General features: G+C 44.8%; 1 protein-coding gene across 2 annotated transcripts in view; it reads left to right on the top strand.

Moving 5' to 3' along the window:
- Positions 1 to 22636, top strand: part of RAB11FIP4 (RAB11 family interacting protein 4) — a 91724-nt gene that overhangs the window by 18424 nt on the left and 50664 nt on the right. For both annotated transcript variants that reach the window (XM_085240243.1, XM_085240241.1), the window contains exons 2-3: positions 8782 to 8869; positions 17187 to 17275. In XM_085240243.1, coding sequence (XP_085096369.1) covers positions 8782 to 8869; positions 17187 to 17275 — 177 coding nt within the window. The remainder of the gene's footprint in view (positions 1 to 8781; positions 8870 to 17186; positions 17276 to 22636) is intronic.

The raw sequence follows: 22636 nt of genomic DNA, 5'->3' as shown, positions 1-22636 counted from the left end.
TTCAGAAAGGTGAAGCTAAGTGGAAGATTGTTCCTTTAATCATACCTTTCAGCTTGATGTTTGTCATCTTAACTAATGTGTCTCTCTGCGCCAGATTCATCCAATACTCAGTCCTCCTGGGATTTCTGTCAAAGCATTAATTTGCTGTGAAATTTCTTTCATTCGGTTTAATTTCAGGACTGCTACTCAGGCTTTTGCATTTGAGATCAGATCTCATGGCCTAGATTTCATCCTTTCTATGAGTGTGCAAAAGTCCAAGCATGCTCCCTTTTAACAGCTGGGTTCAAAAGTGATTTTGGGAGTGTGGGCTGAGCACTTAGGATGTCCCAGTTGTGCTGTGTGGGGCAGCCCTTTGCTGGCTCTGCGATCTCTCCTGTTTGAAAGTTTGGTGTGAAACACAACAGTATGTTCTGCCTGCATGTGTATGGATAGTTTTATGCACCGAGGACAGAAAGTAATAATGGAAGCACGTGGTCAAGAGAAGAGACCAAGTGTAACACCTGCTTTCTGTCTTTGAGGTTGGATATCCAACCTGAAAGGGTTCTGCTGTCAAAACTGGGTGATACTGTGTCTTGGGAGTCTGTGGTTGCACTTAATCATGTCCCTGATAGAGTGCCAGAATACAACTGACAGAAAGGAACCTTGTTCTGATCTTGCATATTTCTCAGTAGTTTGTCCATCCTGTTGTGGTGCAGCAGCTGACACTGGAAGCACAAGAGCAACTTACCTACAGACTCTTCTGCCATCCATCAGCCCTTATGTGAGAAGTTCTCACTTCAAATCACTCTTGCACAGCCTGGAGAGTACCTGTGGCAGCAGCATTACCTTCACATTCTGGTTTGCTCTATTTTCTGTAGCTTCGTTTTTGCTTTGGGTGCTGTTTTCTCATAAGTGAGAGGAGCTGCACGGGGTGTATGAGGTTTGTGCTGTGACCTGCGGGGACAGCTTAGCCTTGCTCAGTTCTCCCGTCCCTCTGCAGCCCCCTCCTGCTGCTCTCTCTGGTGTTGTGCCTGCTCTTTGCATGTGATTGCACCTCAATTGAAGTGTGACTGCAGATGTGTCAGCAAGGAAGGCACTGAGAAAGTGTTGGATCAGGAGCTGGTGCTGTTTGCCCCATCTCTCCCCAGTTTTACTTTAAAGTGATAATTATTCCTGGAGCAGATCCCATTAGGCTGATGTCTCACAACTGGAGGCTATGAAAACTGTTATTTTGTGGAAGTTCCCTTTATGTTCTGATGGGAGTGATCACATACACCACAAGCTGCAGAGAGGGAGAATAGTTTTTTTCTCTGATAATGAATCCATGCTTCATCACTTGTAGATAAGCCAGCTGCAACCCAAACATCTTCCTTCTCATTTAAAGGCAAAGCTTACTGCACTCACATGACCAACAGCATCTCTTGAGATCAGACTGTTTTGTGCTATATTTGACATGTGCTAATGGATGAGACAATTCGTTTCAGCTTGTCACAGCTTTTGCTAACAGCCTTATTTTTACAGAAAGACGTGGTTTCAGTTCTGGTAGAAGTGGAGGAGAAGGTGTTAATGCAGCCCTGTTTATTTTAGCAAGTGAGTGAATCAGTGGTCTTAGGAGAACGGTTCAGCACATTAACTCTTTGTTTCCAGAACAACACCAAAAAATCACCGGAGAGCCAACAGATGGCTCTGGCATATTTTTAGCCTTGCTCTCTGTTCCCATGGTATTCCAGACTGTGTGGGATTCCCCATAGACTGTTGTACCATCGGTGGGCATAGCCAAACATTTTGTTTTGCAACACAGCATCAGAGGGAGCGAGGCGAATGGCCTTCTGCTCACATTAGCTCTCTTGAAGTAACTTTGAGTGAGAGCTTCTCACATATGGGCTGATGGATGGTGGAAGAGTTTGTAGAGATGCTGGTTTTGTGCTCCTGGTGCCTGCTCATTGTCAGCTGCTGCACTGCAGTAGGATGGACAAACTACATGAGAAATAGTGTTGTGGAAGTATTGTCTGTAGCAGCAGGTGGTGCAGTTACCTCTGCCTGTAGTTTGTATTTGGAAGAAGATGCAATTCTGCATCCTTGACCCAGGAAAGCCTGTGAGTGGACTCCTGTGAATTCAGTCAGTTTTTTTGCACTGCAGCTACAATAAACGGATTTGGCAAGATTAGGAATTTACTCAAAGTCAAGGCAAGACTTCAGCAAATTTGCTTACATCTTTTATGACGTTGTCCCAGGATCATCCTTCTAGCTGTAAATTGGGTGTTCCAAGATAAAGCAGGAACAGTAACAATAGCTGCTGTTTGCACAAAACTTACTGACAAGTCAACTTTCAGGCTCGAAGCCCGCTGGTAAAGCACTGAGGGACTGATGCCTGAAATCAAAATTCAAAACAAACTCAAAGCCATTGTTTCCAACAGTGATGTATGTTCCTGCGTGTGTTGGGATCAGACAGCAGCTGATGGAAATTCATGATGCTGTTTGGAGTGGCATGAATAATCTATGAGACACAGTCTGCTGGTACTGATGGGCAAGGGCAGGCTGTTTGTGGGATCTCCACAGCTTCCCTGTGTGACATGGGGACGCACCTCATGGGCATGAAGGGCAGGTTCAGAGAGAGCACCAGGTTGCCTAGCATGGTGTCCTTAAATGGCAGCAGCACAGCTTTCAGCCCTCTTGCACTGAGTAAGGGAAACATCAGGGTTGGTGCATCTTGTCATCTTCTCAAAAAGTCTCAGATAAGAGGGAGTAAACTGCTTCCTTTTTGTGGTTCTCATAGGTAAACAGCCATGCTGATAGAAATGTGTGCCTAGTTTCTATTTTGAGCTTTTTGTAGTTAATGGCTCTTTGTTTTCCATCTACTGGACCAGTGTCTTTACAACCTGCAATTTTCTGTTTGCACAAATCCCTATGCCTAGTAACAAATCAGCTCCTGGTCTCCCTTTTACAGAGAAAACTCTTAGCCTGGTTGTATGATGCATTTCCACAGCCCTTGAGTGTTATGTCTGTTCTCTAATCTTTCTAGGTTTTCAGCATCTTATGACAACATTTAATAACACAGCTGTGCTAGTATGGTCTCCATACTGCAAGGGAAAACAGTTTTACTCATCTTACCCTCCTTCCCAGAATTGCCAGAATTTAACAGAGAATCCTCATTCCTTTTGGAATCTGTAAAACCCAGATTGTCAGAACACAGTCCTCCTCTCTGTAGATGTGAACAGTTATTTCTTTTCCTTCACTTACGTATCCTTTTCTGTTTGTGCCCTTGCATAGCAGTGCTTAAAACCTATTCTGTCAGTGTGGACTTTGCTTACAAAGCTAACCAAAGGAGTGTGAGGCTGTCTGTATTGCTATTATTTACCAGCCGGAGGGTAGGAACAATCTACCAACTGGAAGTGAAGATGCTGCTATTCCCTAGCAGTGTGTTCCCGTTGCCCAAGGGAGGTTCAGACAACGTATAGGGAAAAAATTTCTTTGCTGTGAGGATGGCCAAACGTGGAATAGATTTCTTAGGCAGGTGGTGGATGATGCCACTGCCCCACACCTGCCAGTGTTCAAGAGGCGTTTGGATAATACCTTTAATAATATGCCCTAGCTTTTGGTTAGCCCTGAAGTGGTTAGTTGGATTTGATTTTAGGAGGCTTCTTCTGCCTGAACTGTTCTGTTCTGTCAGCCTGTGCAGCTCAGACATGGCAGGCTGGTTTTAGTAGCAGCCCTTTCAGTGAAACTCATTCCTAGCTAAATTCATCATGTTGGGGCTTCATGTAAGCAAGAAAACAGCAAAACCTGTAACTAACATTGTCTCTAAAGATACTAGGCTGCAACTTGCTGGAGGCTGGGTGTCTGCTGCTGGCGCAGGGCAGAGTAACAGAGGAATGTGCTGTGCAGAGGGGGAGCAGGCTGCATCCCTGAGCTGTGCCCCCTGAGAGTGATGGTGAAACAAACAGCCCTGTGCAGCGATCCCCGATGGGAGAGGACTCTGAAGCCCTGAAGTCTGAAGTCCGTTAAAATTGGAGTGAGTACAGTTCTGCTGCTCCCTCTGTAGATTGCGTGGCAACCTCTAATTCCTCCCTGCAGCATTTACGTATGTAATCTCCTTTTGCTGGAAGTGTTTGTAGGCTTTGAACAAACGCTTCTGCTTCAGGAGATCCTGCCCAAATGTCGCCGCTGCAGCACGGTCTGACCTTTCCTGCAAGCGCTTGTCTTGCCAATCCTGCTGCTCCCAGGTGCTCCCTGCTCGCGCTACAGAGTGAGACGTGCTCACAGACTCCTGCAGTATGAAGGCAGGCTGCTGAGTTATCTATTTCAAATGGCCTCTTCTAGCTGTGACTTGGATCCTGCTGAAGGTTTTAGCGGATGGAGCCAGTGTGGGGGCCCTGAGAAGTAAACTGCAGCTAAACCTAACAGATTTTCTTGGTGTGAATAAATCTCCTCTGTGCTAGCTAGTTCTTGAAGAAAATTAGGGGAGGTCAGTAGAGGTCTGTGCTGCTTCTTGCCTGGAGATGGCAGCAGGATTGAGGTTCTTGTAGGAAAGTCTTCGCTGCAAAATAATGCCTCTCTGCTTCGGCAGCATGAGCACAAGAGCTGGGCAGGAGTCCTGAGCAGGGCTCTTTGGTCGGGAGGTGCCCATACATGAGGCTCTTACCTACAAAGTGTGTGCCACAGCACCTTGCCATTCACCTCTATGTGGCAGCCAGGACTTTTGAACTGTTAATGTGCATCTCTGCCATGGTCTGTGCTGATTACAAAACTGCTCCTTCACTCTGAGCTCTGTCCCTTTTCTCAAGGTTTTTCTTCTTCTTCATAGAGACTCTTTAAGTCAATCCTAGGCTGTTCGTGTGTATCAGAAGGCAACGGGGAAAACATCACATTGCAGTGCACTCAGAATAGCTGGGAAATGCAATGGAGAGGAGGCAAATGCTTTGGCTGATTACACAGAAAGGATAATCACCCATTCATCCACGCAAGCCAAACAATAGGGACAAAGGATATGATTTTCCCCAATTGTTTCCCAAGGCAGAAAATGGTTTATTTCTTCTCTTTGAGACTAGTGGATGTCTACTGAGGGGCTCATTAGAGACCCTTGCAGCTGCCAGAAGAGCTGGATAGGCTGCTGAGCCTTCAGCTAATTTCTGTCCCCATTCTTCTCTTCACACAATGAAGAAAGAGTTTGCAATCCAGGCCTTGCTTGTGCTGACCCACACGGTGGGGGGTTGCTCTGTGTTGTGGTGCAGAGAAGAGTGTCTGTCCCCAGCCCAAAGCTCTGGCTCCAGCTCATCTCAGTGGTCTATGATGCTCAGCTCTGGAGCGCGTGGCATGTTCCCCATAAGCATTGCAGCAATCACGTGGTCATTTCAGCACTGAATGTTGGCAGCAGTTGGTGTTGCAGTCCTTTGTCCTTTGCAGAGGGATCTGCCCAGGAGGCAGAGCCCAGCACTGCCTGAAGGTGCAGGAGCTCAGGAGTCTGGCTGCATCCAGGGCTGGCACGTCCCATTCCACTACCAGGGCTGAAACGCTGCTGCTTCTGTTTGCTATCAGAGTGCTGTATCTGTAAGCCCATGGGGCTGTTGACTGCAAAAAAGGTTTTAATGTTGTGCAGCCCAGCTGTTGGACTGACAAGCTCTTAACACTTCTCAGGGCAATAAATAAGTGCTATAACTTCTGATTAATTGCTGGGAGCCAACCCCTTCTGAGAAGGATAGAACATTATTTTTCCACAAAGTGGAACGGAAGGATGGTTGGCACAATATGGAGAAGATTTAGAGGTAGCTGTGATGGTGTTGCTTATTTGGCTACAGCTTGAAACTGCTTAATTGTAATGCCTTTAGTCTGGAATTAACTGGAAAGTGCTGCTTAAACCAAGTAGTGGATTTTGCTTTTGTTCTGACCCCAACGAGAAGCCCTGTCTGACAGTCCATCCCTTTTAGGTGTTGCAGATAAGATGGTCCCTGCAGCAAAGAATCTCAGAAAACAGCTGTTAAATGTGCTTGATCCATGTGCACTAGGGTCTCAAAGCTGCACAGCTACACAGAGCTTTATGTACTGTGCACATGTGTGCATTAGTGCTCTAACTGTATGCAGTTATCCACCTAAATATAATCCTAGCTGATGAAAATCCTCGTATCCCTCGGCCTCTGCTGGGAGCTGTGCTGGCTGAAGATGTGAGTAGTACTGGCATTGATTCCATGGGCTGTTCTGTAAGTTCTTCATCTCCCCTGGACTGATGTCAGTTATTTGCATTGCAGAATCTAATTGAGAACTTGACAAATTGGATTTAGGGGAAACTGGAGACTGAAGCACTTTGTTTAGGTGATAATTTCATTTACTGCTAAGATAGTGCTCAAACCTAAAAATGAATATATTCTCTGCTCCTCTATAACAAACACATCTGGGCATATAGTATCTCCTTTCATTTGATTAGAAAATGTAATTGTATGTGACTGAGAAACTGGTGGACTAAAATCACTGGATCAACTTTCAAAAATGCACTTAGCCTACCAGGCTTGCTGGGAACACCCAGTGACACTGCTGTGCTATGGCACAATATTAAATTGTGCAGAGGCTTCCCAGCTGCCTGCAGGAATCTGTATTAAAACGTAAAAACCAATTTGTTGCCTCTTAGCAAGAGACCTACAGGAAATAGGATTCTCCAGAGCAACCCTGCAAGCATCTGAAATGCTTTTTACTTACATAGCAACAACGGGAGCTTGTCATTTGTCAGAGAGAGTTATGGGCTGGTCTGTAGCCTAGAGGACAGGTGTCTGATCATCTTCTGCTGCTGTGTCTTTGAGGAGATTGACGCTCAGCTGGTGGCCACTCCGAGGTCCTCATCGTTGTGCCTGGGATGGGGCTGTTACACCAACTGACACATCTGTGTGTGGTGCTCGGGAAGATTTTCAGCCCTAAAATCTTGCTGCTGCCAGCCTCAATGGCTGGTGTGATTATGCTGCTTTCAGTGCATCCAAAAATAGTCTGAAGAAAGGAATTTCTGCTGCTGCTTCATCCTTCTGTAACATTTATGCTGTTTGTGAAGGTGAGCAGGATAACGGTGACTCTGCTTTACAGTAGTGAGCCTGTATCTGTTTAATTGGATTCAGGAAGGATTTCCAGCTGCTCTTGTATGCATTAAACCCACACTGTGGTTTCTGGTGAAGTGCCCACGCTCTGGAAGCTTTTGCTGCTGATGGGAACTGCAGGAGCCCCATGTGCACGTTGTCTCTTGAGGGACGAGCAAGGTGTTCATGAGGACAGGTGTGTCTGTGGTTACAGGACCTGCAGCCCAAATGTCTGTATCTGCAGGGAAATGTGCCAGGTCTTTGTTGTACATGGATTCTGCTTGATGTTTTGTATATCGAGCTGTATTTCATGTGTATACAAAATGAGATATCAGTGGGAAAATCCCTCTTGCCCCATCCAGAGAGGAGCCAGGTCTCACAGGGCACGAGTCTGGGCTCTGTCTGGATGCCTCCAAAATGAGAGCAGACAATCTGAATTAGCCAGGAGATCGGTGGGAAGGAAGGTCTCATGACTCTTTGAATGTAAAATGTGAATCTTTTTGACGATCCAGAATAAAACATCATGACAGAATTTATGGGTTGAGAGGATTATGTCTAAAATCTGTGTCTGAATGGAGATCAAAGTTGCTCATCTGGGATATCTTGTGGTTCTGCCCTTCTGGCTAGAATAAAATGTCTCAAGCAAAGACTTGGAGGGAGTGTACTCTTTTATCTTCCACACCTGCCATCCTCTGTACAGTTAATTTACTGCTGTGACAGTGGTGGTTCCCAGCCTTCATCCTGAGCAAGGAAAGCCACTGGGATTGCCTCCTATTGCTCCGTTTGGATTCTACAACTCTACTATGGGGTGTATGTTATTAATGTAAAGCAATTGTTCGATTGCTGATATTTTTGTGACATTCGTTTCTGATGGTGTCCGTGCCTGCAAAGTTTTTCATTGCCTGTTATCTGTGTGACAGCATCACTGTTCTGTTCCATGCACAGCAGCCAGCAGAGGTGTGAGGTGGATGAAGAGACCAGGCAGCAGAGCTGGGGAGATCTTCTGCAGTGCTGCTGGGACTCAAGGAGGGACAGGAAACATCCTGAAGAGAGCAGGAGCTGTTGTGTTTTGGGGAATTGCATCTCACTGTGCCAAAACCTTTGTTAGCTGTAGATTTGCTTATCTTAAATGAGGCTTTGGGCTAATCGAAGCATTTATTAGCATATAGAGGACTTAGAAACACAGAGAGAATCTGAAGGAAGGAAGAGGCTCATGTATTTTCCTGTTCAGACTTGTGTTCTCTGCTGTGGTAAGGGAGTTTTTGTTTGATTCCAAGTGGCCAAAGAATGTTGACTGTTTTTGTCTGGATTCTTCAGGGAATGAATGAGGCTCCTATGGGCTGTGCATATCCTTTCTCCTTCCCCTGTAACTTTTGATGAAGATGGAGTGGAGTTCAGAAAGGTTTTAACTTGTTAACTATATAAGCAACGAGGGCCCCAAGGGAAGCAGACATATTAGCACTGTTCGTTACAGATGACAGGTGAGGTCACAGATCTGCCCCCTGTTATACTCTCCAGGTCCATGTGGAGGAGTACTGATGTGTCCCACGTGTAGAAACTTTGGTCAGAGCATTCTTGACACGGATTATCCAATTGTAAGATCTGATTTCTGCCTGCAGAGTGGTTTGAATGATTCAAGCAAACACTGCAGTTATTCTTCTGCCAGCAATCTTCTATGGAAGTTACAGACCAGTCGGACAGAAGGTGGTTCACCAATATCAATGTGCATTTTTGTAATCTTTTCTTTTAGGTGGAAAAACTGGCAAAGTACTTGGACCCAAATGATTTGGGAAGAATCAATTTTAAGGACTTCTGCCACGGAGTTTTTGCTATCAAAGGTACGTGCACATTTCTTAAAAATAACCCACCTCAGTGCTACCAATGTTTCTCTGGTTGCAGGAAATGTAATGATCAAAGCCAGTATGTCAGCTAGGGAGCAGCAGGATGCTTTCCTGCTTAATACAGGCATAAACAGTTATAATCCCCAGAGATCCATCTTGGCTTTCTTTTTTTTGTCTTTTAGGAATTAAAAAAATAAAAGCCCAGAGCTGAGTGTGTTTCTGAGTTCTGTGTTTGTGAGCATTGCTGGGTGACCCCTTCAGTGAGAGCTGAGCGTTCCTGGCCACATCACTCGTGGTGTAGCTGGTGCTGCTTGGTGCAGCAGTGCTATTATGCCTTATCTGAGACTGGCTGATGTTTATGCAGCAGAAAGCAACATGGCAGGACTGGCTGCTGCTTCTCTCTTGACTGTGATTATTTGTAGTGACAATAGGGCAACTCTGGGAACAGAGCCAGTATATTTTTGCTTCTTGAGCAGTTCATGCATCACTGGTGAGCAGTGTTAGAGTTCCTATGTGCACAGATGCTTGTGTGTTGGTTTACTGTTAATTTTTCAAAGCAAATGTGATATGGTTTAAAGCAAAACATAGCAGGAAAAAACAGCAGAAGGAGGAGTAGCCTTGTGGTTGGCAGGCAGCACCCAAGTCTGATGCTCTCCGGTTCTGGTTCTGCTGTTGATTTACTTCTGGAAGTTAGGAAACCCTTGAGCATTAATTTCTCTACTAGAAGATTTAAGACTTGTGCTTTTCTTATCTACAAGGTACAGTATCTTGCTTCGTGTTTTCAGACTAGCTAGTTGCTTGTATTGGAATTAAGAGTTAATTACAGGCTAGACATGTTAAGGAGCCTGGAAAGCAGAGACCAATTAGATCAAACCATCTCCTTTGCTCAGAAGGTACAGACACTACCGTGCATTTATAGCATTGCCAAAGGACAGTGCAGCGAACAGCGGAGAGACTTCAGTTGTTTTAAGTCTTCTAGCTTCCTATAGCAAAATAACTCGGCCTGTCCTTTTCCAGGCACCTGGTATGTCCTTAGTGAATGCAGAATGCCATCACAGCTCCCAAGCTTCACTTCAGGGGCAAAGGGAATGTCACAGCAACTGCAGCCTGACTGGGGGGGAGTCCTCTGGAGAGTCTGCTGCAATGAAACTATTATGAAGCCATAATGATGCAAGAATGTGGCACCATAGCCACGTTAATTAATGTTTATGGCAACAGAGGATAGTGTGTAATTATGTGAAGTTAGTGAGAAGTTGCTCATAGTCCATGTGCATGGAGGCACCTCCCAAGGTGATACTGCTGTATTGGACAGAAGGCACTGAAAAGCCCTAAAGGAAAGTTAATGCACTGATGCATAAACTCTATAGCCTGCACTAGACGTTCTCCTTTTCTAAAAGCAAACTGGGTTCTAGGTTAAGGAATACACAAGCTCTGTGCATCTGTTAGTCCTCTGTAATTCAGTCTAAAGATGTGCTCCTGGTTCACACCTCTCCCCTACTGCATTTGAGCACATCTGTTCTGCAATAGAAGTGCTCTTGTTCTCAGTAAGTAGGAGCCACTGGGCATTACTCTCAGTGAAGGAGCGGGCGTCTGCATTTCCTTTGCTGAGAGGTGAACAGCGTGGGCAGATGGTGAGTTATCAGACCTCCACCCCTGTTCGCCTTGTGGGTATGGGTCACACACATCCTAAGGTCTAGCCCTGCAAAAATATCTGAATCAAACACTCTGGAATATACCGTACTCACAGTTCATGAGTACCTTAAAGTTCTCATGTGGAGCATCTTATGATATGCTTGATGGCTATTAGTGTGTGAACAGATACAGAGAAATTTTCCAATTCTGCAGCATCACATGGAGCTGTCTTAGCACACCATTAGCTTTGTCAGCACTCAGTGTCAGTGCCAAGTGCATGTATTTGCAGGAGCAGTTGCATGTATTTCTGATAAGACATTGTTTCGTGTGCTTTCACAGCATCTCTTAAGAAGATCTGGCTCTATTTTCACCTCACAGTATGAGCAAGTTGTATTGGTCTTTAGTTACAAGTTACGCTTTTTTCCCTTAATAACAAAGTGGTTGTGTTGAAGTTTGGAAAAAATGGCATTTCTGCCTTTCAGGATGGGAAGCTTCCACTTCTTGCTTTTCGGTGCAGCCACATCCCAGTGATAGCAGCAGACTTGTTATTGAACAATAGCAATTAGTCTTGGCAGCAGCAGTGTGACTATGATTTTTCCCAGCCTATTGCAATTGCTTGGGGTAATCAGATTAATAGAACAAAATTAGATGCTGCTATAAATCAGTATTTTTTTCAGTGATGGAGTATGAAGCTGTGTTACTCCTAGCTCTTCAAGCCAAATGTCTAAAATTAAACTTTACTATCCTAACACCTTGCCATATTTCTCATTTATGAGACTTCAGATTAAGTTATCTCACACATACTTGCCTTATTAGTACACTGAAGAACCTTTTTGCAAAATAGAGCTAAGTTTTTTTGGTAGTCCAATTTGTCTTGAATTGGTGTTTAAAACATCAGCCTTGAAGCGTTTAGAATAAATTCAAATCCCTTTCAGATCCAGGTATTGATCTTGGCTGAAAGCTAAATGTTGGAGCCTGAAAAAAGTATCCAAACATCAGATTGTTTGGTGTCTGCTCTGTAACTGAGTGGTAGCAACTCGCTGCAAGGACAAACCTCAAGCCCTGTGTCCAAAAACTGCAGCTTGGCCGCTCTTCTGCGTAAACAGGGCACTGTTCTGTCTTGCATGGTAAAAATGCCAAGTGTTGTGGTGCTTTACAAGTGGACATCTGGCCTTGCCTTCTCCTCAGTGCTCCTGAGCTGGATAAACCTCATGGTGTGAGTCACGTACCATGGGACTCTCAGGTGGAAGAAACAATCTTCTTCAGCTGCTAAATAGCAGGAACCATGGGGAAGGATGTGCTGAGGAGTCCCACTAACAGCAGGCATCTCCAGATGTGATGGAGAGATCTGTTCCAAGTGGAGGTGTGAGTGTAGGGGGCAGAGGTGTGCTGGAGGAGCTCACTCCTGCTGTGTCTCTGGTTGGAATACTACTTGGGCAGGAGCATGTTCTGTTTATGGAAAGCTTTGCTTCTTTTTGCTTGTCCTCTGTGGATTAAAGCACTTTGCCTCAGCATTTGAGAGGAGCCCCTACCATCCAGGCTATTTTACCCATGCAATTAGGCTCTGCCAGAGCCAGGGACAGGCTTGCCATCAAATTTGAAGCTTTGCAGCAGTTCCACTGGAGTACCAGACTATGACAGTTTTACTACTGCCTTTGCTAGCTGCTCACTGCATGACTTTATTTCTAATAATTGCATTAGTCTGGAGAGCAATTGCCATCAAATAACATCCGTACCCTCTTACCTAGCAGCTGTGTCAAAGCAGAACAGTGTCTGAAGTGGCACTGTGCAGGGATGTTGAGAGCAGCCAGAACATCACCCTCAGCCTGAATTTCCATTGATTTCAGCAGGGTCAGCATGGGATCCATTACAGTTTACTCAGCAATGACTGTTTTCGCTGTACTGAATTTATTGCACCATTCAGTAAATATTTTCGGCACTTGTAATGCTTGAAGGTTTGAGTGGAACTATTATATCTAATGTACTTGAAAGGCTGCTAGGTTCTGCAGCCAGACGTGTTTGCAGTACCAGGCTCTTGGTCTGTCGAGCAGGATCTAATTTGGTTTGATCTGTGCTTTCTATTTTAGGGTTTCTGTTGTCTTTCCGGTAGTCCCTCCGCTTTGATACTTGACTTAAAAAAACCCAGCACTGTGACAAATGAAGGGCGAGCTCCCCCTGCTGGCCTGGTGCTGCAGCTCAGGGATGAGATGGTACAACATGAATACAAATTGCTGCAGAATCAGAAGAAAAAAGGCGAATATATTCCAACTGAATAGTTTATTTTAACCATGAAAGCAGCAGTGACCGCTGTGCTGGACAATGACTTTAATAAGGGAGAGGCTGGGCCGCATGCACTGGTACATGGGCTGGCTTTGGGGAGGGCTGTTGTGGGTATGAGTGAGGAGCTGAGCTCTGCTATTGTGATTAATGCCATAACTCTTTATGGACTGATGTTGTTTGTTCTTAAAAGTATCGCGGTTTTCTAAGGCTCAATCTGAAACCATAAATGAGTCTCATACACCACTAAGGATACAGGGTAGGTGAAGTGAGAAGCTATTGGTCTTACGAAAAATGCCTCAAACCAACTTCATTCAATTAGGTAATCAGATTTGATTTCCTATAGCATTAAAACTGCTTAATTGCCTGTGAAAATTGCCTGACACAGGATGGGTTAATTCTCCTTCTAGCTTTTGCAGGAAATCAGTTTGCTGCAATTGTATTTATTTGTGGCCAGAATGTCTGTTTGCAAATTGAATGTTAGAGTGTGAAAAACTTTTTTTTCTTTTCAAATGAAACTGAAGGCAAATTTGTAAAATTATGTGGGAAGGAAAATCACGTCTGGCATCCTGAGCAACCTGAAAATGTTAAAGGTTCTTCCCCTTCAGTGACTTGGAAAACATTTGCATAATCTTTGCTTAGGGCTAAAGATGATCTTGTCCTTTCTCTGGGACAGGCAGCACTGCGTTTGAGAGTTTGCTAATCTTAGCTGGGTATTTTCAAGGAATATTTGTGTTTTCACAAGAAGAAAGGATACATGATGTAGTGGTTATGGTATGACATAGAATTCTTGTTCTGCGGCAGAATTCCCCTCACCAGAGACAAGTCGTGTCATTTTACTTCACTTTGCCTCTGCAAATAATTCCCACATCACGTGTTTCTCCCTAATCAGTGGCCAAAGGAGCTGTGCTTACTTCTGCATTTTTAAGACTGTTAAATGGTTGGGGTGGTTTTGTTTTATTTGTGTTAAACTCTAGTAATTCAGATAGAACTAGATTAGAGAGGAACTCGGTGTTCTGTTGGGTGAGAACTGACGCATGGTGGTATGGTCAGTGCTGGCTCACCTCACACCTGTCTGGCCAGAGAAGGAAACTCAGCAGCCCCGTCTTTGTCCTTTTGTGACCTGGCATTTGGGTTCTGCCTCCAGAGGTGAGGCTGTTTTGGATCTGTGTCACCCTTTATGTGACGTGCAGCCCTTTGCAGGGTGTTCTCACAGAGAGCAGCCCTTTGCAGAGCTGTGCTGATAAATATGGAAGGACTTGAAGCTATTCTTGGGTTTGCTCTGTGCCTCTTCTACTGCCTCACTGACTGCAGAGGATCTAGATCTGTTTGCCAAGCACTGCCCAGAAATGTGCACGAGGAAATCTTCCTAGCCACAGCAAGGCAGACAGAATATTAAGCATATTGAAATCTTGTGATGTAAGTAGGCATTCAAATAAAATAGCTCCAAACAGCCATATAAGTGGCTTTCAGTTTTATTGTTTCCTGGAAAATGAAATTACAGCAATAATAGGACATTTCAGTGCAGGAGATCCTTAAAGTAGCCAGAAAGTATTCCTTCATTTATTTGCAATGGGTTATTTATGGACAGATTGTAGCCTTAAGTGTGTAGTGCTGCATGGCTTGAAATATCCATCGTGGCAGTTCTGCAAGCCAAGCCAAAATGTTTTTCCTCAAGAGAGATGGTAGCAGCAGGAAGCACCCTGTATGCCAGGCCAGAGCACTCCCTGAGCAAACTGCTGTCCAATGCCTTCGTGTTTCCACACTGAGATTTGCCAGACTAAACCTTGATTTTTATTTTTATTTTTTAATTTCCTTTCTGTCTATGACACTTGAATTTAGCTCACCGCTGTATCCCAGGCTGCAAGCCAAAATATGTTCAGGTAATAAGAAGACACACACACTGTATTTGAGACACTGCAGGTTAATACAGTCCCCTCTTTATATTATGCCCCTTGGAGTACTTGCAAAACTATCATTCAGATAAGGGAAGCAAAAGGTGAGATGCTTTAGTACTGTTGCAGAAAAACAGCAAGCAAGAACACTGATGTATTGACTGACAGTGTGCCAAACCCACCTTCCTGGTGCTAAGGGATGGGCCTTCCAGGGTTAAGGGATTCCAGTTTGTGTCTTGGCAGGGGGAAAAAGCAACAGGGAATTAATTCTTTAAACACAGTTCTAAACAAGAATAAAAACAGAAGCACAATCCTAAGCTTCTTGATGCTAATGGGCATCTTTCCATTGAGCTGATGGTTGCTGAATCAGGTCCAGATGACTGCAAGAGCGCAGTGATGTATTTTAGTAATCCCAAAGGAAAAGGACCTGTCAGCATTTTTCTTTTCCCCTTTTTTACCAGGTGTAATAACACACAGATCTTCCCAGCAGGATAAGGGGACCAAGGCTGTGATGCCAGCATGCCAACCATGCTAAGCAAACCTCTCTCATAGGGGAACATCAGTTGCTGTACCCTCAAACACCTTCCTAACAAAAAGTCACCTTTACAGGGATTGTCTCAGATGAACCTACATCCTGAGCCTGTCAATGTCAATAGAAATTCTGTCTGTGACTTCAGTGCAAGCAAGCTTTGTCTTCATTTGCCAAACCGAGTTATGCCAAATTGGATTAAATGCCTGGTGATGTTCTGGAAATGGATCAAAAGCTTGATTGGCTTCTGTGGTTCCTAGACAGGACACAAAGCCCGTGCCAGGTGGGTGTCATGAGGAAGTGGGGAGGGCTGCCCCACACTGGTTAGGTATAAAGAAGATGGTGCTTTTTGTGCTTTTTCTTCCTAGTGTTTTTAATGAGTAAATTATAGGCTTGAATTTAAATGGTCCAGAGCTATAATGAAGATCAGCCTTAATGGACAAGGAAAATCAAAGATTGTGGTCAGGAAAAAAAAAGACCAGACAGCAAAAAGCAAACACACGACCTGGTTCCTGGCTCTAACAGGCCAATCTGGCTGGCATGCAAAAGGACACCGAGGCAGAAAGCTTTTGATGCCCCTTGGTTTTGGTAGTTAAATCCCTCTTGCACCTTTTAAAACCCACATGATTTCCCCATCACAGGAGAAGGCTGAGGGAGGTGACACATTTCTTATCTAGCAGGCTGAAATAAAGATTGACTGATCAGAGGTTTTCAGCTAGAAGACTGTTAGTACAACTTCATTAGGAAAATAAGGCTTAAATTTTTGGCTGAAGGTATAACTGGGAATGTTTAGAATTGTGTAAACACATCTTCATTGCAGCAGTGTACATCCACTGCTATGTAGCTTTTGGCATTTATTTTCTTTCCTTCTTTCCTTTTGTGGAGTTGATTTGATGGATACATGCCCCACGTCACGCAGAGGCTGTTTAGCAGAGCAAGCTGTTCGTATCTGTAAGGATTGTCACAGTGAGTGCTGGCACAAAGCAATTTGATGAGTAATAAGCTTTTGATATTAATGTCAAAAGAGAATCCTCTTCTGGAAGAGGACCAGAAAGTAACCTCAGTCAAACACATGCTGACATACAAAATGCTAAAACCAGGGGAAACAAATAGCTCATACGTGAGTCAGAAATGTTTAGAGACAGACAAGGTGAGTCGGGTAGAAAGGTGTCTTCTCAAGGCAAAATGTTTCATATCTTGCCTCTTTTCAGAAGGTCAGAGCCAAAGGTATTGCACTGGATAACTGCAGCTCCCAAGTGCGTGTGCATACCGAGGTTTCACACAGTTTAGGCCCAAGGCTGTGAACTGGTTATTGTAAAATAAGCTGGCCTGACACTACTGCCTTCTGCAGCTCAGCATGCCAAGTGCAGTCATTGGTAATTAACGTGGAATGAGACATCTGGTGATTTCAGTGTTTCTATATTTGTCTCGGATTTTCAGATGTGAGAAGGACTGAGGGAAATGCAGGCATTGATTTTTTCCAGCTGCTCACGTGGTTACCAAAAGCAAACGCGAAAGTTGAAAGTCTTCAGTGGCAGTGCATAAATGTTTGCTTGCCAAACACTGTGTGCTCTGTGACAGAGCCCTTTTTGAAGGGGAATTGTGACACGTTGCCCAGTCCATCCCTTAGACAGGAGAGAATCAGAAGAAGCTTTGCTGACACTAACACCAGGTCTGTGAATCCTGAGTTTGGCATTGATCAGGGATGGTGTTGATGCTGTAGAACAAGTCACTGAGCCAAACAATGTCCAGCTTTCCGTTTCCTTATAGCTCAGAGCATTCGTGGTGAGTCAGCATTAGTGTGATGGCACCAATTTAGTGCCTCACGCTGGAGGCAGATCTTTCTTTCAGCTATTTATATATATTCCAGAGTTAACATCCAAATTTCATGCATAAAGATTAGCTGCGACTCTGTTTCTTCCTTCATCGTGCATGTAATCTCTAGGAAGACTGATCATTTGCTTTTGTTCCTATTTTCCAGGCTGTGAAGAGTTACTGAATGATGTTCTGTCGCCTGAAAACTCCGAGCCTCAGCACTATGAGCTGCAGTATGATGATTACTATTACCAGGTAAGAGGAGCATTAACTTTGTCTCATTGTGCTGAGAAAGTCTCAGGAGTGCTGTGTAGCTGGGTCTTTACAAATGCTGTTGTTGTTTATGGTCTGCAGAAGGTCTCTGAGGACTTGTGCACCTGTGAAGTTTGACTGGTTTAATTAGATTCAATCGGTGTTTTTCACTTGTGTGGTGCCAGCAAGCTTGTACACGATGACTCCCTTCACAGCCAAGCAAATAGTGAGGCTTGTAACAGCAATGCTAATCAAATCCTAAATTCTCTTAAGCCAGCTGACAGTTACCCTGTGTGAAATACAGCTGAAGTCGGTAGGGAAGACCTGTTAATAGTCGTGAATCTAGGAAAAAGCCAACAGGCCAAGAGCTGCCCAGCCACTGAGCTGAGAAGCTCAGCATGGGAAGCACCAATCACCATTGCAGTTCTGACGCATCTGGCTGCGAAATCAGACTACAAAAAAGAGTTTTGCATTGACTAAGGTGTGGAGAAGAGATCCTCCCATTACACACATACTTTGTGCGATGAAAATTTTAGTGAGTCGGTGTGGAAGAGATTGGGAACTGAGGCCAAACAACAAGCCTGAAATCCAAATGTATCATGCTGGTGCTTTGGTTGGAGGTGTTAACAGTTGGACTATGGGCAATGCCATAGCTGTGCATGCCTTCCCACAGCATGCATAGGAGAAATCCTCATTTCTACCAAGATCCTGATTTCTCATTTTCCTTGTACTCCTTTGTGAATAGCTGGGTTCAACACTTAAACTTAATTGATGGAGCGTGTGGTGGGAGGTGTAAGTGCCATGGACCTTGTCCTTGGTCCATCTTATCTGCACTGCTTCATAGCAATACACAAAACAGTTTCCTCTTTTTGGGCTGAAGGTAGAGAAATTGCCTCACCTCAGGGCAGAGAATGTCTGTCACAGGACTGAAGGACACCTCTGTGACTGCAAACAAAAGGGCAGAATTCGGCCATAAACTTTTTTCATGGACATGCCTGAGTTTGCTGTCTCTTTTTCACTCGATGAAGATGACAGGCTGGCTTTAGAACCTGGGTGATAGAAGGCTGACAACACTATCTCTGCTTGTTTCTGAAACAGTATTGTTTTGTGACTGGTGACATAGATACCCGCAATGCTGTTGCTTGGTAACCTTAATAGATGCCATAAACCAAATTCCCTGTTTTGCAAGAGATGATAGAGGCTATAAAATGCAAAGCAGTCTCTCTGCAAACACTAGATGTTTTCCTATTGCTGTGCAGATGTTGCTGGCTCATTAGAGGGCAGGTGGCATGGCTGTTGGGTCTCTATTCCTCTGGGAGTTGCTATTAACCAAGGACGCACTGCAGAGAAGGTGCTTGAAGATGAGCTAAGAGACGTGGCTGCAAAGCTTCCCAGCAGCCAGAAGAGGTGGGAGCTGTGTTTGCTGCTAATGCTGAGAGCAGCTGTTGGCATTCCCTTTTGCATTCTAGATTTGTGCCTCTGGGAGAGGAACAGTTAGCTGTCTGCCCACTTTGGGTCCATGCAGTGTTTGCGTGGCCTCTGAGAAGTGGTGGTAAGAAGACAGGAAATGATGCACGATGTATGCTCCACAATTATCTCACAGCTCCTCTGCACAGCTCTGCCTTCCAGGAGGAGCATCTCGGTTACCTGCAGTTTCCAGGTATTTCAGGTGCAATTCAGAAACTGTTCACTAGATGTCAGTTAAGGGCTGGCAGAAGCTGAGAACAGGCTGCAATAAGGAGCCTCCCCTATGGGGAGGGAAGATGGACTTTTCCATCGGATGAAATAGAGGAAGACTTCTGAGACCTGGGTGGATTTGAGGTTATCTCTGAGCTTCGTGCTGAGCTCCCAAGGAAGAACTTGCTGAGAACATGAGCTCACTGTGTTTCCCAGACCTTACTGAGTGTGAATTCCTGGTGGTGTAGTCGAGCTTATGGGCAGCTCCCAGTGGCACAAACAGCATTTGCCTGTTAATCTGATGATCATCCCCGTATACCCTTTGCATGTCTGTCTAATTCTCAGGTGCAGCCAGGAGAGGGAGGCAGCAGAAGGACCATCTGCTGTGGTGGCACAAGCAGGTACTTAAAAAGGGAATGCATCTCTTTTACTGCACCCAAAGGGTTGTGCTTAGACAAAGGCAGATAGATACTGAGCTGCTTTGTTGTGCTGTCTCTGCATTCATGATGTGATTTAGGAGTGAGAAAAGGAAGAGGAGACATATCCTCCTCTTACATTATTTCTCCTCTCCTCTGCTGTCTCTGACTTTCTCTCCCATGGGCTTATTGCCTGTCCTGTAGCTTTCTGAAGCCCAAAGAGAAGCAGAAACCTGACGAGGTGAAGGTAATACCAAGAAGTGGGATGAGGTAGAGGCAGGAGCTGCAGCAAGGTGCTGAACTCATCAGCCTGTTTGTGTATTTTGAGTCAAATGGGGGAAGATGAAACTGCCAAACCTCAAGCCTTTAATTGAAACCAACTGAATGCAATTAATTTAAATTGGTATACAAGATCCTCAGATACCAGGAAGCTGGGACATTTCATTTGACTTTTTTTAAAAGGTCTGTTTTTACCTTTTTTTTTTTTTTCTTTATGTAAATAAGAACAAAAACTGATGAGCTTTTAATGTCTAAAACCTTTGTCCAAATCAGAGGGGAAAAAATATACTGTGTATGCAATTTAAACTGCCAAGGCCATTCCATGGGAGGTTTTTAATGGCCTTTAATGAGAGGCTGTGTCAGGATGGTATTTCAGGCCAACATAGAACTCATCCATTGAGCTCAGGTCTGTTGGGGTGTGATGCATAAATAGCAAAGAGCAACACTTGGGTTTACAGGACTCTCATATCAAAGGGAAGTGTCTCTCTGACTCAGCCCTGCGTCAGGCTGCACACAGTGTGTGAGTGCGTGCAGAGAATAGGAAACTCCTGTCAGATTTGAAACGTTTGAGTCCCTGCTCTGCCATACATCCTTGGTGGCTCTTTCACAGAGGTGGGAGAAGTGTTTTGAGATGCTGCTGTGCTGGGAGAAGTGGGTTAGGAGGGACTGGGAGCTTCTGCTGAGCTTTTTCTTGGGCTGCAGTGTCAGGAGATGAGGTGAGCACCTGTTTGTGCCCCTGCCAACCTTGTGCTTACACCACAGGGTTCTGGCACTATGCAGGAGAAGCTCATGTTACTACTGCTACTGAAAGTCCTCTAGGGTGTTAAGGAAGTGGTTATAAACACTAGGGAAGCAGCTACACAAGTTAGCAGCTGTAGAGCCTCTCAGCTCCAGGATCTGTGAATACACCCACATTTCTGTGTGTGAATTGAGTCTGTTGATTTGGTAGTTCGGGTCTGTACTGTGGTCTGTTTGAGTACTGCATCAGCAAAGTGCTGTCAGTATAATTTCTGTCTCTTACAGCCCTTAAAGGGAAAATAGAAAAATGCCCAGAGTATGGCAGAAGCCAGTCTATCCACCCTGAATTCTTCCCACTGTTTGCTGTTGTAGCCAAAGCCAGAAGTCTGTGCAGAATTTGCTCCATAGCAAGTTAATGCAAGCACCTCAGAGCCCTGGACAGCCTTTGGAGATGAGAACCAACAGAAAGTCCACAGATGAAGTATCTGAGTGAAAACCCAGGCCCAGATTCAGGCAGCTCAAACAAAGCAAAGTGCCTGTGTCTCGCATTTCTGAACAGCTGGCTCTGGGCCCTGCTGGGCACCTGGCCAGCTGGGAGCAGGGAACTGGGCTGGCTACATCCGCGTCTCTCTGGCCAAGGTTTGTGTTGCAAGCTCAGGGAAAGAGTTGCCTGGCTTCAAGTACTTTTCTGTCTCAGCTCCTAAGTCAGAGGAAAAGGGAATCAGCAAAAGGAGTTGGATTTTTCAGGACTTCACATGGCACGTTTTGGCTGTTCAGATTTGAGTGGCCATCCCCTGATTTGGTAACAAGAGGAGGTTGAATGAAAGATTTGAGAGCCTCCTCCCAGTGAGACCAGGTAGCAGCATACCTCACCAGCTGCTTGTGAAGAGCAGGCTAGGTGTTCTTATAGATGAGAAATTCCTTCATCTGAAATCTATGCCTGAATGCTGTACGTGCAAACCAGTAGAAGAGCTTTGTAAGATGCAATGATACCAGGGTCCCTGTTTTAAACAAGACCGTTTGTTTCCTTGTCACTGGTCCTGTATTGAGTTGCTGTTTTCCTTTTTTTTTTTTTTCTCTGCTCTTATCTGTCAATAAGAGTGACTCTGCCTCTTAACAAGGTGCAGAATGATTGCTGCACATTGAAGAATGAGCTGCCTTCTCTGTCCTGCATGTGTTTGCTGCCTGCCAAGTGATTAATTACACCGTATGAACAGCAGAAAAATTGTTGAAACATGACAAATAAATTGTATTTGCCTCTGGGATGGATTTGGGACTACTAACTGATCCACTTGTTTGAAAATATTTTCAGTAGCAATGAGGAGTCCCCCACTGGCTTCAGAAAAGCCAGAAGTCTGTTCTGCCTGGTTTGGGTGTTATCCACCATGAAAATAACAGTCAAGGAATTGTGACGACTCGAGTTAAACCAGATCTTTCCCAAAAAAAAAAGCACCACACATCCTCCACAGCTTAACTGTTGATAAGGTTTGTTTTGTCTTTGGTGCAGACTTGGCAGGGCTGAGTTCCCAAGAAAATGTCTTTCCACGTGGATCACAAAGGGTCCGTGTGCACTGGATGTACTGACCTCACTGTGCTTCCTTCTGGAAGCTGAGGTAGTTTGAGTGAAAGATATCAGATCTCCCATCTTAGCAGAAGCACAGAAGCTAAGTTGTTAAGTTGGAAATGTCTTCTAACTGATAGCAAATTGAAAAACACAACCTACATGGTAAGAAGAAGCAGAGTTAAATACAGCAAATTGAAGCTTTATTTTTTTCCTGTTTCTTATCAGCCTCCAGCTCTCTTCACCACCCACACGCTCTCAGTCATTCTTGGCTCCCATTGTGCTTCTGGCATTGCAGATGCTCAGTGGCTGCCTCCCTGTGCTGGGTGTTCTTGAGCTGGTCATGCTGTGCAGCCATCAGCACAGAGCATGTCTGTAATTTGCTCCCCTCACCCAGATGCTGGTGGCTCTCCTGTCCCGCTGTCACTATGGGACCCGTGCTGTGATTAGGGACAACCTGTTCAGATGTCTCTCCTCCAGAAGCTGGAGGCTGGATCTTCATTGCTGCAGTAATCAAAACTTGGGATGTCAATATATTCTAATAGTTCAGCTGGGGAAGTACGGCTCTGTCTCGAGCATCTCCCTTGGATGTGTACAGCTGATCTAGAAATCTGGCTTATGTTTGATGCTCCTAAATCTGCCAGATTCTCCTTCGCCTCAGCTTTTATTGCATCCCATGGGACATGAATGCAG

The sequence above is a fragment of the Meleagris gallopavo genome, chromosome 20 (assembly GCF_905368555.1).
Source record: "Meleagris gallopavo chromosome 20, MGAL_WU_HG_1.1, whole genome shotgun sequence".
NCBI classification, from domain to species: Eukaryota; Metazoa; Chordata; class Aves; order Galliformes; family Phasianidae; genus Meleagris; species Meleagris gallopavo.
The sequence above is the reverse complement of the archived record's forward strand: the minus strand, read 5'-3'. Positions and strand labels throughout refer to the sequence as shown.